This window comes from Oryctolagus cuniculus, chromosome 7 (assembly GCF_964237555.1).
Source record: "Oryctolagus cuniculus chromosome 7, mOryCun1.1, whole genome shotgun sequence".
Taxonomy (NCBI): domain Eukaryota; kingdom Metazoa; phylum Chordata; class Mammalia; order Lagomorpha; family Leporidae; genus Oryctolagus; species Oryctolagus cuniculus.
This window is the reverse complement of record NC_091438.1, coordinates 73,084,735-73,102,940: the sequence shown is the minus strand read 5'-3', so window position 1 is coordinate 73,102,940 and position 18,206 is coordinate 73,084,735. Positions and strand designations below refer to the sequence as shown.

General features: G+C 37.2%; 1 protein-coding gene and 1 long non-coding RNA gene across 3 annotated transcripts in view; one reads left to right on the top strand and one right to left on the bottom strand.

Moving 5' to 3' along the window:
* The window catches only part of DPYD (dihydropyrimidine dehydrogenase), a 962,084-nt gene that overhangs the window by 476,979 nt on the left and 466,899 nt on the right, over nucleotides 1-18,206 (bottom strand). Inside the window, exon 13 of the mRNA XM_008264835.4 lies at nucleotides 1,402-1,617. Coding sequence (XP_008263057.2) covers nucleotides 1,402-1,617 — 216 coding nt within the window. The remainder of the gene's footprint in view (nucleotides 1-1,401; nucleotides 1,618-18,206) is intronic.
* LOC103350116 (uncharacterized) overlaps nucleotides 1-18,206 on the top strand; it is an 85,447-nt gene that overhangs the window by 51,142 nt on the left and 16,099 nt on the right. The gene's annotated exons all lie outside the window — the stretch shown is intronic.

Here is an 18,206-nt window from a genome sequence, read left to right as displayed (position 1 = left end):
CTGGTTTGCCACTTATTTTTGTTTACACACACACATACACACACACGTACACTCTTAAATAGCATAACTAATGTGGCCATTGACTGTTATCTGAGACTTTCCCCAGCAGATTAAAAACCTGATCTGATTATGGCTTCTCAGTAATTCTTAGAGGATGAATTGAAACAAAGACAAATATACTACTAATATTCTGCAAGGTCATAAACAATTGATTCATGATATTATAAAGCTAAATCCAGTATACTCTGATCATTTTCATACTCTTTTTAATGGAGGTATTTCTAAATATTGTCAATTTATTTGGAAAAAGAACATTCCTTTGACATTTAAATATAAAGTCTTTCAAAAGTATTCTTTTTCTGGACTGTTTTTTCTAATTTTTGAGTTTTATCTGGATTTTCTTGACCACACTCACAAAGGGCATCTTGTAAAGCTGTCAGAATCAGACAGCTATAATGCTTTTGCCATAATAATGCCAGCTATTGATCCTAGTAAGAGGAGGATGTGCTTAATGGGGCATGTTTGTTCTCTTATTATTTTCTTTGCCTAAGGATAAGGCTTATTTAAATAATGATAGTCCTTTTTTTAGTCACTAGATTACCACATTCTTATACATTAATTATTATTAACTACCACTTAGTACTAAACACTTGGAGGGATTCACCACTGAAAATATTATTTATAAATGGTCTAAAAATTCTAAAATATGCGGCTATTTTCTAATTCAAAATCATTTAAGGATGCAACTCTATTGCATAAATCATCATACTTCTGAAATATGCCTTTGTAAGCTTTAGGTACTTTAAAGAAACAATCTCAACTTTAATATATAGTGTATTTCCAACTACATATGACTACTACTGCTCTTAATACAAAGCCGTAATGCAAAACAAAACTCAAGGTATATGATTTTGGGGGAAATTCACTGTATTCAAAAATTCACAAAGAATCTTATGAATAGCACCAATGAAGTACAGTGAGATGTTCTTTTTGACATGAATTGGATCTCAAGATTTTGCACAAATCAGATCTATCATCTTCTTAACTTTCAGTTGAATTATACGTCTTCATTCACATACATCCCAAAATCACAAAACAATAAAGCCAAAATAAGAATTCAGGAGTCTGTGACTATTAAAGGAGTCATCACTTTCACAATTTTAATGCTTGTGTTTTCTTACGCTCCATAAACAGTACAAAATAAGAAATACACGCCTCTCTTTCCTTCTGTGGAACAGAAGGAATAAGAAGAAAATTAAAGACTAAGGTGTAATGATAGCTCTTGTTAGGTAATTTAATAATGGTTATTTTTGGTCAAAAGCGCCTTGCCTTTATAATATTTATGCTTTAATAAAAATTTGTGTTAGACATTTCAACAAGACTTCAAAAATGTTTTCTTACCTTATCAAGAGAGAAAGTTTTGGTCAAGGCAAAACCCCATCCAGCTTCAAAAGCTCTTCGAATCATTGATGTGCTAGTAGCAGGAGTTGCACTAGCAAGACCAAAAGGATTTATAAACTTCAATCCAGCCATTTCCACACTAATGTCCACCAGATCAATCGGAGTATAAAAGAGGGGTAGTTCAGGTTTGGCAGAAACTGAAGCTCCAAATTGTGACTGCAAAACACCAAACAGCCAATAATTGCTCTCATATCACATCCAAACTGTCCTTATAATCTTTTGCAAAAGTCATTTCACTGCAGAATTTGAATTAATATAGAGCACACTGGTCAGTCCATAGTGATGAAAACTAGCAAAATGTCAGTTAGCAATGAACCAAATTCATGTTAAAGCCATTCTGTTTTAATTTAAAAGTCAGCACAGAGAGTATTAACAGAAAAAAAAAAATGAATTACATACAAAAGTAACTGTTTAAACCATACTGAAGCTCAAACACACAAGGGAATAATTTTAGAATTTATCATCCTGGTCCCATTAACTCAGCATCTTTGTGCTTAATTTATGAAACTGTCTCTACCTCTCAGAGATATGGGCTACAGCAAGTCAGGAGGCCTACATTTAGTTTCCAGTAATCTCACTGCAATTTATGTGATTTTAGGAAAGCCACCTAAAGTGTCCTTTCTCCTCCACAGTTTTCAGCATAGCAGCAGGAATGCTAGTTAACTAATTTCCTGTCACACAAGGATATTGGAAAATGTTGAAACTCCTAAGCCACAGAGAGACATCTACTTTGGAAAGTCGATTTGTTTTTCAGAAACCCAACAGGTACCATCAGTTCACATTGAAAGTCTTCAATTGGCATTCAAAACTATACATTTACCCTTGTGAAAGGATCACTGTAATAATGCTACCTTTTAAGGACTGTTGAAATGGTTTAACAAAAACCTTATGAATTGTAGGTTCTTGCTAAATATAGTCTCCTTTCTGACTTGGGAAATTATTAAAGATATCATCAGGTCTTTGGCTTTTAAAGTCCCTCTCTCTATCTCTCTCTCTCCCGCCCTCCCTCCCTCCTTTTTCTATGTTTATCTCTAAAAGACAAATAATACTGGAAACTATAAATTTTCTCTGCCAAAGTGAATGGGCAGGGGTAGTTAATTCAAAAGTAGAACCCCTTTCTTTTGTGAATCATCACTCAAAAGCAGTTATTTGAGCAGAACTTTAATTTTAAAGGATTGTGTCTTGTGTAGATAAAGATTACCATGACTTGCACAGAAATTATTTCTGCCCCTCCACCATTTATAATGCAAAGCAAAGTTTACTTAGTATGTAAAAAGGCATCAAACTTGACAATTAAAAGACAAATGTGTCTCTGATCCTGCAAAAGGTGCCTGTTAGACCGGGTTTCAGCTAAAAGCAGGCCCCTTCTGCCAGTGATGTTCTCGGCTTCCAGGCACGGTTCTGGATACTGGTCAGTCTGGTTCTGAACATAATTTGTTCTATCTTCATATGGGACTGCAATAATAATAAATGCATTATCAGCAGACAAAAGCTGTAATGTATAATGTAGGGAGACTTGAGGTAATTTAAAGTGTGTGCATCTCTGTGTGTGTGTGTGTTATTTAATAAAGGGAAAAATTTTAAAGTCTCTTGCCTATCTGCGTAATCTAAGAAACAATACTGGGCAACCTTGTTTCTAATGCCAATAACAGAAATGCACATGATTCTACAGACATTCTGAGACAAAGAAAATTACATTACTACTTTTCCCCTTCCCACATGGCTTACGACTGAAATACTGAAGAATTTTTGTTGGTTCATAATTGTAGCTACATACAGAATTAGGCACAAAGAAGGCAGAATGATATGTGTAGCCCAACTTGTATTGCTTAATTTATATAATTTTAAATAAATAAAGCATTCCCGTAAAATTCTTAAGAAAGTCACCACCTTAATACTTACAAAGGAAATGATTTGGGCACGTTTTGCAAAATTTTCCTTAAGTTTTATCACAAAAACAAAAACTAACACACCAAAGCAAATAACAAATAACAAAAACATACACCAACTCTTTTAAAGTACAGCTTGTCATAAAATACACACATATTTTAAAATATATGCATAATACATGTACATTTTTTTATTTACAAAAATGCTATTGATATGTATGATACAGCCTAGAATCTTTGCTTGCAATAGACAATCTATTTTTCATACTGTGCATACACACAGCTATTTTTTCTTTTTGCCATACACATCATACATCACACAGCTTTATAGCCAGTGTGATGCTATAGCAATCCAGACTCTTCAACTTCATAATATAACCCTACCTCAATGTACACCTGCTTTTCTGAAGTTTGAAAGCCTGTTCCCTCTATGCACCCTTGCTCAGGGAAATTGAGAATCTCAAGTGCCAGCTCCATTCTTACCAAATCCCAAGTGCAACCTCCCAAATCCATTTTTCAAAGGACTCTAAGATCTCTGGACTTTGCCTTGACTTCACACTCAACTGTAAAATGAATCCAGCTCATGACAAAAGCCTTGGGTGATCATTGATGTCATAAATAAGAGTGTCAATTATTAAATCAACAATAGGAGTGACTGTGCACTTGCTCCCTATGTAGGATCTCTGTCCTTAATTATGTGTTGTACTATGAGAATTTACAGTAAAACTTGTCTTCAAACAGTACTTTATACTTCGTATGTCTGTGTGGATGCAAACTGTTAAAATCTTTACTTAGTATAGAGTTGATCTTCTGTTTATAAAAATAATTAAAAAATGAATCTTAATGAATAATAGGATGCGAGAGGGAATGGAAGATGAGATGGTTGTAGGTGGGAGGGTGGTTATGTGGGGAAGAACTGCTATAATCCAAAAGTTGTACTTATGGAATTTATATTTATTAAATAAAAAGCTTTCTTTTAAAAAATGCATCTCATCTTGTTTCTTCTAAAGAATTTGTGATCCAGCTTTTCAACCTCTGACACAGGTATTTTTCCAGTCTCTTAACAGAGTTGGTTAATAAGTGATATAAGAAAATAACTGAGAGTTTGCACCATGGAGATTACATCCATAGTAGGTCTGCTATAACAAGGAATGCTATTGGGGGGAGCAGCTCTGTGAAAAGCTGTGAAGATACTGGTTCCATAGTAAACATCAAAATATACTCTCTGGGGCAAGTGCTGTGGCACAGCAGGTAAAGCCACTGCCCACAGTGCTGGCATCCCATATGGGCACTGGTTCAAGTCCCAGCTGCTCCACTTCCCATTCAGATGTCTCCTACTGTGCCTGGGAAATCAGCTGAGGATGGTCCAAGTCCTTGGGTCCCTGCATCTACATGGGAGACCCAGAGGAAGCTCCCGACTCCTGACGTCAGATAGGCACAGCTCCAGCCGTCGGCACCATTTGGGGAGTGAACCAACAGATGGAAGACCTCTGTTTGTCTTTACCTCTCTCTGTAATTCTGTCTTTCAAATAAATAAAATAAATCTTTTTTAAAAAAGAAAGGAAGGAATGCTATTTCTAGCATCAGAAATGATATTGAAGAATGTATTGACATGAAAGACTATGTTATGTACACATTGAAAAAATAGTGGGTTAACACTAAATGTAAATGAAAAGTTTTTGGTCTGTATTCACAGTTTATAATTGTTTTGCAATATGTCTGTGTTCATCCATTCATCACACAGGGTACGTCAAAACATGAAAAAGAATTCTATCAGTTTTAAGCGAATTTTAATTTTTAAATTATTATTTTATTTTTTTATATTTCACTAATGAACCCTAATTTATATGAAACAGATTCAAAGCTATACTAAAGCAGCATTAAAATTTTATTTTTAAATGTTAATAAATATAATTATACATAATTATGGTATACAAGGTGATGTTATGCTTTATGAATGCAGTGTGGAATAACTTAATCAAGCTGGTTTACGTATACTTCACCTCAAATGTTTAACAATTTTGTGGTGAGAACATTTGAAATTTTCTCCAAGCAATGCTGAAATGTACAATGTTCCATTATTAACTACATTCAGCATGCTGTGCAATAGATCTAAGAAAATTCTCCATCTAAGATTCTCTGTTCTTTGACCTTCATCTCTCTCTTGCCTACCACCTTTCCACAGCCTCTGTTAACTACCATTCTGCTCTCTGTTTTCATGAGTTTGTTGCTTTAGATTCTACATCTAAGTGAATCAATATGGCAACTATATCTCTATGTCTGGTTTACTTAATTTAACGTAATATTCTCCAATTTCATCCATATTATTCTAAATGTGAGGATTTTCTTCTCTTTTAAAGATGAACAGTAGTCCACTGTGTATATATATATCCCACATTCTCTGTTTGATCCCATTACTTGGCTATCATGAACAGTGTTATAATGAACATGAGAATGTAGATATCTTCTTAACGAATGGATTTCAAATCTTTTGAATTAATACCCAGAAATGGAGTTGCTGGGTAACAAGGTAATGAATTTATCTGTTGTTTTTTTTATGAGCCTTCATACAGTTCACCATAATGCCTGCACTAATTGACATTCTCACCAATATTGTATAAGGTTCCCTTTCCTCCACATCCCCATCAACGTTTGTTGCCTTTGGTTGTATGGTAACAGTCGTCCTGACAGGGCTAAGATGATATCTCATTGTGGTTTTAATTTTCATTTCCCTAATGATTAGTGATGTTGAGCACTTTTTCATATACTTGTTGGGCCTTTGTACATTTTCTTTTGAGAAATGTCTATTCAGGTCCCTTGTCTATTTTTTAATTGTATCTTGTTGTTGTTATTGTTGTTTTGTCATTGAGTTGAGTTACTTATATGTTTTGGGGCTTGAACCCTTATTGGATGTTGGGTTTGAAATATTTTTTTCTTATCTGTAAGTTGTCTCTGTATATTATTAGCAGTTTCCTTTTCTGTGCAGAAACTTCTTAGTTTGGAGCTACTTCAGTTTTCAATTTTTGCTTTTGTTGTCTGTACTTTTGGGGTCAAATTCAAAACAGCATTGCCCAAACCACTGACATGTTGCTTTCCTCCTATATTTTCTTCTTGTAGTTTTACGATAACTCATCTTGAGCTTAGTCCTTTATCTGTTTCGATTTTTTATATGGTGTGAGACAAGGGCTCCATTTCATCCTGCATGTGGATATCTACGTATTCATGTTTCCTGACATCAATTGTTGAAGTGACTATGTATTTACCAGGCTGTATCCTTGGTACTTTTCCCAAATATCAAGTGACCATGAAGAGTGAGTTCATTTTTAGGCTCTCTATTGTTTTCTACTGGTAGATGTGCCTATTTTGTTGTCATTGTTGTTGGTCAGTCAATGTAGTATTTAAAATAAAACTTAAAAAGAAGCAATAATATTTGAAAACTCATTAAGTAAAGGACAAAGCAAAAAATCTCCACATGAATGTCTTCCACAGACTATCCTGAATCAATCTTCTTCATTATATTTATTTTTATACATAAAAGGTTAAAAATAGAAAGTTAGAACAATCAAAGGTACAATCTAGTTTACAAGCTCTATTTCACAAAAAGAAAACTAAGGTCAAAGAAATTTAAGTGAATACCTGTAAGTCACTCAGTTGCTGGCAAAAACCATTATAAAATTTATTTTTTTCCTTTATTGTTGACTAATGTTCTTAAGTCACCCCTCATAAACAAAATGTTCCAGTCAGTCCTTCTGAAACAAATTTTGTGCCTGTATGCCTATACCCCTCTCCTATTCTATACTTTTCTTCTTTAATTACTGGAAAATTACATATTCTGAAACTCTTTTAGTCATTATGGATAAATTGTAAAAATAAAATTCAATCTATTAATCACTATACATTGAAAATATATGGCCATGTGTTTAAGTAGTAACAAGCTTAACTTACCCATATTTCTCAAGAAACCAATTTTAATTTTCTTTGTATGACATATTCTGATTCTTCAACACAAATATATCTACTAGATTCTATTATTAACATTCAAAGAGAACTGCTTTCATTTACTTATTTACCCAGTAGATATTTATTCAGAACTTGGAGATGTAGAAATTAACAAAACAGACAGGGTCCCTAAATTTTACATACAGAAAAATATAAAGAAAGCTCTCAATCACCTATGGCCAATCAAATGCAAAATTAAAACTCCAGACAATTCATCGCACTACTGCATGTCTCCATGTGTTATCTTATGGATTTTTACCTTCCCTAAAACACAAGCACGGGACTTTCTTCATCCATCAAACTCATAATCATCCTGCCAAACACAACTCATTCATCCAAGCTTATGCTTCCTGGGACATTGCCTTAACAATAGCCATACCCTTACCTGATGTAGCTCCTCTTCTTGCTATTTTATAATTTAAAATATGCTTCTACCTTAGCAGTCATCATATTACACTGTACATGTTGATTTTTCTCTCTACAGATAGATCATAAACTCCTTGAGGGCAGTGAGAAACCACATCCCAGGCAATTTATCTCCATTATAATTATTTCTAAGAATGATTTCATATTTTCTACATCTTCATATTGTCTTCCAAACATTTTTATCCTTATAATTAAAAACAAAATGGTTTTCCACATTGCAATTGTCGTTTGTTACATATCTCATTTACCTAAATATTCTTGGTAATCTGCTAACACAAGAGTAGCTGAAAGAGTTAGATATAAGAACTTGAATTGTGATTATTTCCCTCTGCCTCTTCCTCTTTCTAAAGAAAGAACCATGTTATAATCTAGAAATCACTACAACCTCTTTGGTAGTTCAGCATACACTGAAAGAGGAAAAACTACAAAAGAAAAAGAAGCAGAAATGAGATGAAGATGGTGAAAATGGAGATTCAGGAAAAGCTAGATGCCCAGTTTTTAGAATGTAAAGATAAGGAGTAAATATTGCCTTATGTAAAAGCCTTGGTCAGACAGAGGAGATGTTGAAAATGGAGGTATATCTAAACAGTTTTTTTAAATATCAGAAACCAAAGAAGTCTTTATTAATTTGTCAAGAAAGAGAGGCCAGGGAAAAAAACAGTGCATTTATTTTAAAAACTTCTCAGTGAGCTGTGGCCACCGTGGTATCCAAGTTAACAATATTTCTTCAAAATTAGGCAGTATCTGTAGGTATTGTTTTTCATTCTTTTAAAGATGCTCTTAAAGTTTACTTTTTTTCTGACTTGGAATGATTTCGGAGACTGAGTAACTATTTTAGCCACTTGTAATACAATTTCTAAAAATCAACTCCATAACAAGCATATGAAATAAAAGCTTCCAAAGTTACATGCATTACACTGATTTTTTCTACTTTTTTCCATCCCTTTAAGATCATTCACTACCCACAGAATGGAGTATAAACTCTTTACATTATTTAATCTCAATTCTGATTGGGCTCTTCTGCATCCTGCCCTACTTAATCTTATCTCCTACCAGTCTATCATAATATTTTATGTTTCAGTTTAATGAACTTACAGTTTCTCAAATACAATGCACAAGGCATCTGTGTATTTTTTAACTTTTTTTTTTGTATTTGGCCTGGAGTTTTCTTTTATGCTTGGTTTTTAATTTTAAAATTCCAATTAAGCCTTCAAGAGTCAGTCATGTTACCATCTGCACTAGGAAACTCTCTGGCTGTCCATAAGCAAAGCTGCTCCCTTATCTTACTCTGTACTTGTTTGCTCACATTTCTGTATCATCTGCTTGATTTAATCTTAGCACCCATAGTGTAACTTGACAGAAGGATGCTCAACATATTTATTGGATGCATTAGACTAGAGACCTTGAGTACCTGGGCTGTTCGTTATATCAGATCCCAGTAATGTGATCACCAGTTTAGATAAAATAATCTATAATAAGTTTATTCTAAATATATAAAAGTCCATTGCTCTATTATTGTAAAGTTAAAAAAAAGGCTCTACAAAGAGCCAACAAGTGGGGATGGTAAGTAACTACTCTGGGTAATTAAAATAATTTGTAAATATATACAATTCAATCAAATGAAATGTGATCAAGATTCACCAATTTCATAATTTTGCTAGAATAAAGCATTGTCCACACTCCATGTCTTTTGACTTCCAGTTTAGATGCAGCCGTTGGTAGCAAGTAAAAAAAAAAAAATCCCAGGTGATTATTATGAAAGTCAGGAGTATCTCATGAAACTCAAGTAGGAATTCAGTTGAATGTCCACGAAAGGCTAGAAATTCTCAAAGAAATCCTTAAAGCCCATTTCTTTGTCTCCTTTGATTTCTGAGTATATTTATTTTCTTGCATCTCTGCTAATTGGCTTACTTTATTGCTTTATCCAGAATTGCTATTATTTCATAGGTTTACATTATTCATTTTCAACCTTAAATATTAGAAACATGTGATGAGTTTTTAAAATTCTAATGTCCAGGTCAGAGGGCCTCTATTCTTATAACATCAGAATCTCTCCAAGAGATATTCAAACATTAATATTCTAAAAATTTCCCAAGGAATTTCAATGCGCATCCAAGACTGAAACTCACTTTTCTAGTCACATCGACACGCTTCAAAACTCCTGTTATGAACCTCCAGTGGGAAGTTCCAATTTAGCCATGGCAGTGTTATTTGGCTAATAAAGTACCAGCTCTGATAAGCATCGACACATTGTCCAAATGTCCAGGCCTATGGTAAAAATAGAACACTTTATTCTCAAAATCAACCAGATACTTGTATTTCTCCAAGTAAAATGAATGGCAGACTCAATACTAAGCATTGATTTAAAAATATTCTTCCACCAAAATAAAATTCTTTTTTAATTCCATTATCTGCAAGTTTTTGAAATAACAAAAATGTATTTATAATAACAAACATATAAATCTCATGTCATGTGACTTCCTCCAAACTTGGTCTTTCCCTAGATGTTCACATTTGCTGTTCTCTTTCTAGTATGCTTTTTCATCCTCCTATTTCTATGTAAATTCTTCTCCAACTGCCAAATACCAGCTTTATTAGCCTCTTAAGGTAACAACAAAGAACACAGTGATCTTTTAAAACATTCTTCTATACCTCAAGTATCTCATGATCTAAAGTGTTTTCTTGGAATATTCGATTTTTCTACAATATTTTCAAGTACCTTCTATAGGGCAGTCTTTGCGTCAAGGTGCAAAGAACACAGCAGTAAACAGAAAATATTTTTCTTTTAAAAAACAGTATTATGTTTATAAACAGTTCAAAAACTGCTTCATTGAAACACTGTTATTACTTACAATATTAATATACTGAGAGCAATGTTATTATACATGTTTTTCTCCCACAGCTTTATTGAGGTATAGAAGGTATATAAAACATAATTAATATGCACAATTGGTGAGTGCAGTGTTTCATCTCCACCAAAACTCAGGCTGACACTTCATTCTTCAATGTGGCAGTGCTGGAAGGTGGGACACAGTGCCAGGTATTTGGGTCATGGGGCCAGAGTCCTAGGGAATAGATTAATGCCCATGTACAAGAGTGATTTCTTGTTCACTTAGGATTGGATTACTATCACAAGAATGGGTTGTTTTTGTTTTTTATTTTCTTTTATAAACTTTATTATATCATGAAACCACATCAGATAATTGGAAGAGTGGATTGTTATGGAGCTAGGTTATCCCTAGTGTTTTGTCTCCGTCACATGTACCTAGAGGCCTTTCAGCTTCTCAACATGCACACAGCGGGTCAAGGCCCACAACTGAACTGAGCAGATGCAGCTACCTAATCTTGGACTTCCAGCACCCAATACAGTGAGCTAAAGAAAATTCATTTGGAAATAAAGCACTGGGGCGGCTGGCATGGTGGCTCAGCGGGTTTAAGCTCTGGCCTGAAGTGCCAGCATCACATATGGGCCACCACCGGTTCTAGTCCCGGCTGCTCCTCTTCCAATCCAGCTCTCTGCTATGGGCTGGAAATGCAGTAAAGACAACCCAACTGCTTGGGCCCCTGCACTCACCTGGGAGACCCAGAAGAAGCTCCTAGCCTCTTGCTTCAGATTGGCCCAGCTCCACCCACTGTGGCCATTTAGGGAGTGAACCAGCGGATGGAAGCCCTCTCTCTATCTCTGCCTCTGCCTCTCTGTTGTAATTCAACCTTTCAAATAAATAAATAAATAAATCTTTAAAAAATAAAATAAAGCACCCATGCTCATGTATTATAGGAACAGAAAAAGGACTACGAAGTTTGAATATATGTATATATTCAAGTTATCATCATCACAATCTAGGTCATAATTATAAACCTCCAGATTTCCTGTTCCTTACTTATTCTTCCTACCTCCCTTCCTTCACCTTTTTCCTTGCTCAATTTTCCCAGCACCATTTTTGAAGATAAACTCCTTTCCCCATTCAGTATTTTTTTAGAGATTCACTTTATTTATTTGAAAAGCAGTGTTAAAGAGAGAGAAGAGACAGAGAGAAAGAGGACTTGCCTTTACTGGTTCACTCCCCAAATGGCTGCAATGGCATAGGTTGGGCCAGGCCAAAGCCAGGAGCCAGGAGCAGGTGAGTACAGGGTCCCAAGCACCTGGGCCATCTTCTACTGCTTTCCCAGGCCATTAGCAGGGAGCTGGATTGGAAGTGGAGCAGCCTGGACTCCAAATGGCACCCATATGGAGATGCCAGTGCTGCAGGCCATGGCTTAACCCGCTAAACCACAGCACCAGCTCTATCATTCATTATTTTTGACACCATTATGGGATATCATTGACTATATATGACATGATTACATATGATATGGACTCTCTATTCTGTTTATTGTTTTACATATCTGATTTTACAACAATACAACACCATTTTAATTATTATTGCTATGTAATTAATGTAAAATCAGGAAGTACGATGCTTCCATGTTCTTTCTCAAAATTGCTTTGGTTATTGGTGTCTTTTGTGAATCTATATAAATTGTACATTTTTTTCTACTTCTGCAAAAAAGTCTTTGAGATTTTGATAGGAATTTCATTGGATCTATACATATCTGTGGTTACTTTAGGCTTTTTAACAATTTTAGTTCTTCCAAACCATGCATACAAGATGTCTCTTCACTAGTTTTTGTCTGCTTTAATTATTTTCATGTGTTTTATTTTATTTTTAAAATTATTTAAGGTATAGAGACAGTGATAGAGCAGCAAAGAGAGCATTTACCCACTTGTTTCCTCCTCCAAATATGTGAAAAGGCCAGGGATCAGAAAAAGACAAAGCCAGGTCTTGGAATTCAATCCAACTCTCCTACGTGGGTGGCCAGAATCCAAATCCTTGGAAAATAATCTGCCATCCAGGTTTCCCTTAGAAAAAAGGTGGAATCAGGAGCTAGAGCCAAAAGTTGAATCAAGGTACTCCAAGGTGGGGGTGAGCTTCTTGACTGCTGGCTAAACACCTGCCCCTCACAAGTGTGAGTCTGATGGTAGATGTGAGTTTTCACACATGGCTTTTATTGTGTTGAGGTAAGTTCCTGCCTAATTTATTGAGAGTTTCCAACTTGCACAGGGTGTTGGATTTTGTGAAATTTTTTATGTATCTATTGAGATGATCCTATGATTTTTGCTCATTATTCTGTGAATGTGTAATGTTGTATCACATTTTTTCATTTGTGTATGCTGAATTAACTTTGCAGTCCAGGGCTAAATCTCACTTTATGGGCATTCACAGGTAATGGTACATGCTCTGTTTAGCAGGCTATTGAAATTGGTTGGTAATATATTGAGGATTTTAGCTTCCATGTTTCTCAGGAATATTACCCTGATGGGTGGCTGGGTTCCAAGCCCTTGAGCTGTCTTTCTAGTTGCATTATCAGAAAACTGGAGTGGAATTGGGGTAGCCAAGACTTGAATCCACATACCAATATGGAATGCCTGAGTTGCAATCTACTGTTTACCCTCTTGTGCCAAACTGCTGGCCCCTGTCTTACATCTTTTTCTTTTCTTTTTTTTTTTTTAAGATTTACTTATTTATTTGAGAGGGAGAGTTACAGACAGAGACAGGGAGAGACAGAGAAAGAGGTCCTCCATCTGCTGGTTCACTCCCCAAATGGCTGCAATGACCAGAGTTAAGCCTGATCAGCAGCCAAGAGCTTCCTCCGGGTCTCCCACGTGGCTGCAGGGTGCACAGCACATGGATCATCTTCCACAGCTTCCCCAGGCCATCAGCAGGGAGCTGGATTGGAAATGGAATAGCCAGGACTAGAACTGGTGCCCACATGGGATGCCTGTGATACAGGCAGATGCTCAACCAATTATGCCACAGCGCTGGCACCTGCCTTAAATATTTTGGTAAGTAATGACTTACTATTAAAATTTTATTTTTTCTCTTTTCTTCCTCATTCTATTGTTATTCTCTTCTGCTCTTGATGCCTTTCTTTGTACTTTCAAGTGGTGATACTCTTTATTTTCTCTTTCTTTATCTACTATACTTTTTCTTTGTAGTTAGCATGAGGCTTGAACATAAACTCTCATGATTATTGCAATCCATTTTAAGCTTATAACAACCTCAATTACATGAGAGCTATGAACTTTTGTTCTCAACACACTCTGTTAGTAAAATCAGAATTTATTTCCTTGTATATTGTGTATTATTGTTTACCATTATTCTTAATAATTTGTCTTTTAACTTTACTATTGGGATAAAAATAATTTAGTTAGACATCATTAAAATATTATAATAATCTGTATCTGCCTATATGTTTACCTTTAACAGTGAGATTTATACTTTTATATAGATTTATGTTGCTGTTCAGTGATTATTTGTTTCAACTTCAAGAACTCCCCTCTGTACTTCTTAGAGGCAGTGAGGACAAAGTCCCTTAGTTTTTGTTTAGAAAAGTATTTATTTCGCTTATTTTGAAAGACACTTTTTGGCTGGCGCCACGGCTCACTAGGCTAATCCTCCACCTTGCGGCGCCGGCACACTGGGTTCTAGTCCTGGTTGGGGCGCCGGATTCTGTCCTGGTTGCCCCTCTTCCAGGCCAGCCCTCTGCTATGGCCCAGGAGTGCAGTGGAGGATGGCCCAATTCCTTGGGCCCTGAACCCCACGGGAGACCAGGATAAGCACCTGGCTCCTGCCATCAGATTAGCGCGGTGCGCTGTGCGCAGCGCGCCGGCCGCGGCGGCCATTGGAGGGTGAACCAATGGCAAAGGAAGACCTTTCTCTCTGTCTCTCTCACTGTCCACTCTGCCTGTCAAATAAATAAATAAATAAATAAGAAAGACATATAATATTCTTGGTTGATGGTTGATAAAAACTGTGAATATATCATCCCTCTCTCTCTTGAGCAGCAAAATTTCTTTTGATATTTCCCCTGGTATTCTCACGGAAGTGCCCTTTATGTAATGAGTTGCTTTTCTCTACTCCTTTCAACACTGTCTGTTTTTCTTTGACTTCTGACACTTTAATTATAATGTGTCTGTGTATTTTTTAGATGTAGCCTATTTGGGAATTATTTGATTTCATAAAATTGGATGTCTACTTTTCTCCCCAAATTTGGGGAGTTTTCAACTATTATTTCTTTAAATATATTTTCTATCCCTTTGCCTCTTCTTCAGGAACATCATAATACTTTTATTCTTTGTTTGATGGTTTCAGAAATCTCTTAGGCATTTTTTACTTTTGCTCATTTGTTTATTCCTTTGCTAATATGACTGCATTGTTCCAAATAATCTGTTTTGAAGTTTCCTAATTCTTTCTTCTGCCTAACTGAGTCTTCTCTTGAAATTCTCTATTGCATTTTCCACTTCATTTATAGTATTGTTCATCTCTACATCTCTATTTTTCTATTGTTTGAAATTTATTTATACGTAAGAGAGACAGAGAGGTTTAATCAACTGGTTCACCCTCCAAATGCTTGCAACAATCCTGGCCAGGGGTCTGAAGCCAGGAGTTGGGAACTCAATCCACTTATTCCACATGGGTGATATGAACATAATCACTTAAGCCATCATCTGCTGCCTCCCAGGTTCTGCATTCACAAGAAGCTGGAATCACAAGCAAAGCCTGAAATCAAACCAGGCACTCTGATACTGATACAGAAATCTTGACTGCTAGGACAAATGTCTGACCTAGATTTCTGTGTTTAATGGTTTCTATTTGTTTAATGAACTTTCACTTTATTCATGTGTCATTTTTCCTAACATCATATAGTCATATACTTGTGTTTTGTTGCATTTCATTGAGCTTTCTTAAGACCATTTTCCTTAATTATTTATCAGAAAGTTCACAGACCTCTCACTTTGGAGGGTCAGTTATTGCAGTGCTATTAATTTCCTTCTGAAATGCTATCTTTCCCTGATTATTCATGAAGTTTACTTTGGTGTCTGCAGATTTTAGGAAATGTCACTTACTTTAGTCTTTACAAGATGGCTTCGTCAAGGAAAGACCTTTTATAAATTTTTTAAATCTTTAAAAAATTTTATTTAAGTTATGCAAGTTTCATGTATTTCATATATTCAGATTTAGGAACATAGTGATACCTCCTCCTCTCCCATTTACACTCCAATGCTTCTTTCTCCTCCCTCTCCGATTCTAACTCTTAATTTTAGAGATCTATTTTCTTTTTTTTTTTTTTAAAGATTTTATTTATTTGAAAAACAAGTTACAGAGAGAGGTAGAGACAGAAAGAGAGGTCTTCCATCTGCTGGTTCACTCCCCAGATGGCTGCAATGGCAGGAGCTGTGTCGATCTTAAGCCAGGAGCCAGGAGCTTCTTCTGAGTCTCCCATGTGGGTGCAGGGGCCCAAGGAGTTGGGCCATCTTCCACTGGTTTCCCAGGCCATAGCAGAGAGCTGGTTTGGAAGAGGAGCAGCCAGGACTCAAACCGGTGCCCATAGGGGAAGCCAGAGCTTCAGTCCAGGGCTTTAGCCTGCAGTGCCACAGCGCTGGCCCCAGAGTGTGGTGGAATGAGGAGGTGAAAAGGTCATGTCAAGATGGCTGCTGAGGTGAGAAGGTCATGCCAAGATGGCTGCTGACAACAGAAACTGCCTGGCAACAGGCTGGGATTGGATGGCTTCAGAAACCACATGACAAAAAAAAAAAAAAAAAAAAAGGCCGGCACTGCGGCTCAGTAGGCTAATCCTCCACCTAGCGGCACCGGCACACCGGGTTCTAGTCCCGGTCGGGGCGCCGGATTATGTCCTGGTTGCCCCTCTTCCAGGCCAGCTCTCTGCTGTGGCCTGGGGAGGCAGTGGAGGATGGCCCAAGGGCTTGGGCCCTGAACCCCATGGGAGAGCAGGAGAACCACCTGGCTCCTGCCATCGGATCAGTGCGGTGCGCTGTCCGCAGCGCGGCAGCCGTGGCGGCCATTGGAGGGTGAACCAATGGCAAAAGGAAGACCTTTCTCTCTGTTTCTCTCTCTCACTATCCACTCTGCCTGTTAAAAAAAAACAAGGGCTATAAATAATCATTGAATCTCAAAATGTCCATTTCATGCCTATACATTACAGTTTAGGTGCTCTATTAGTACCCAGATCAGGGAAAACATGATATCTTTATTTCTGGGACTGGCTTATTTCACCAAGTATAACCATCTTCAAAGGCCAGTTACCTGGGATTCTGAGCAGGCCAACTTGTAGCAACTCCCATTGTTAGGGTCTTTAGTCCTGTTGATCCTCCTTCAGGTACAGTGAGGTTGGGTGGAGCTGGCTTTGAGGCCTCCAAATTTGAAAAGGGTTGTCATGGAGGCTCTCTGGACAGACGCTGACTGCAGTCTGTGGTTGGGTAGGACCGTTTGCTCTAAAATTGGGTAGGACTGGTTGGGTTGACTTATTGGTCTGATGAGGCAACTTGTCAAGTGCTGTTGTTGGATGAGGTTACCAACGAATTCATGGGGCTACTGCCAAGTTCAGTGTGCCAGTTACTGTGACCTCCTGCCTCTTTATACCTGACTGTTCCCTGGCTTCTGGCATTGTCAATTTGCCTACGCCATAAAACAGAAGTGGACATTTCAGGCAGAGCCCCATAATGCTGGATAAATTACACATCCACCTTGGTTTACTTTTTCCTGACTTGAGAAATCATGGCCTGAAGTTATCCTTCTTTGCATGGTGCTATGCCAACATACGGAATCAGAGATCAGGAGAAAACAAAAATATTACTTTTACCCTTTATAAGGTGGATTTTCTCAAGTTTCTGCTCCACTGGGATGCTATCACCTCTCCCTCAAGTTCCAGGATTCTTACAAAGGCATTCGTGTCTATATGTAATTGCTAAATCAGTTTTTCTTTAAGAGGACTATGTTTGTGACCTCCACCTATTCTTTGATCCTTGCTGGTACCACCCACAAAGTACATATTCTAGTCTCGTGAATGCTACATTACAGTGTGATGCTGAGGGAAGATGGGGCTTAGAAAGATAGATGAGTGTATATGTGTGTGTTCATGCTTTTGATGTGGATTAGTTACTTCCCTTCAAAAATGGAAAGCAGAGTGTGGGGAGCAACCCGCACTAGACTAAGTTACTGGAATTAAGACTTATTCTATGCATCTGCTCTCCCACAATATGGCGCTGGGAGAGGAGCAAACAGCTTCTACCCAGCTGCCTCTCACCAACTTGACAAGCTGCAGGAGCTGCTCCTGATTGGAGGAGAGCAGCGTACTCGGAGTGTGGGCAGCCGAGTTGGGATTGGTGGAAGAGGACTATAAAGGAGGAGAGAGACAACATGCACCAGGAACATCTAAGGGGAACATCTAAGGGGAACACCTGTGCAGTCCCCGAGAGAGCCGACCGGTGGTGTGCCGCTCCCCCGCAGAAGTGGGGAAAGTGGCCAGGGGGAACCGCCCTTCCACGGAGGTGGAAGGGACGGCAGCCAACCCGGGAAGAACCAGCAGCAA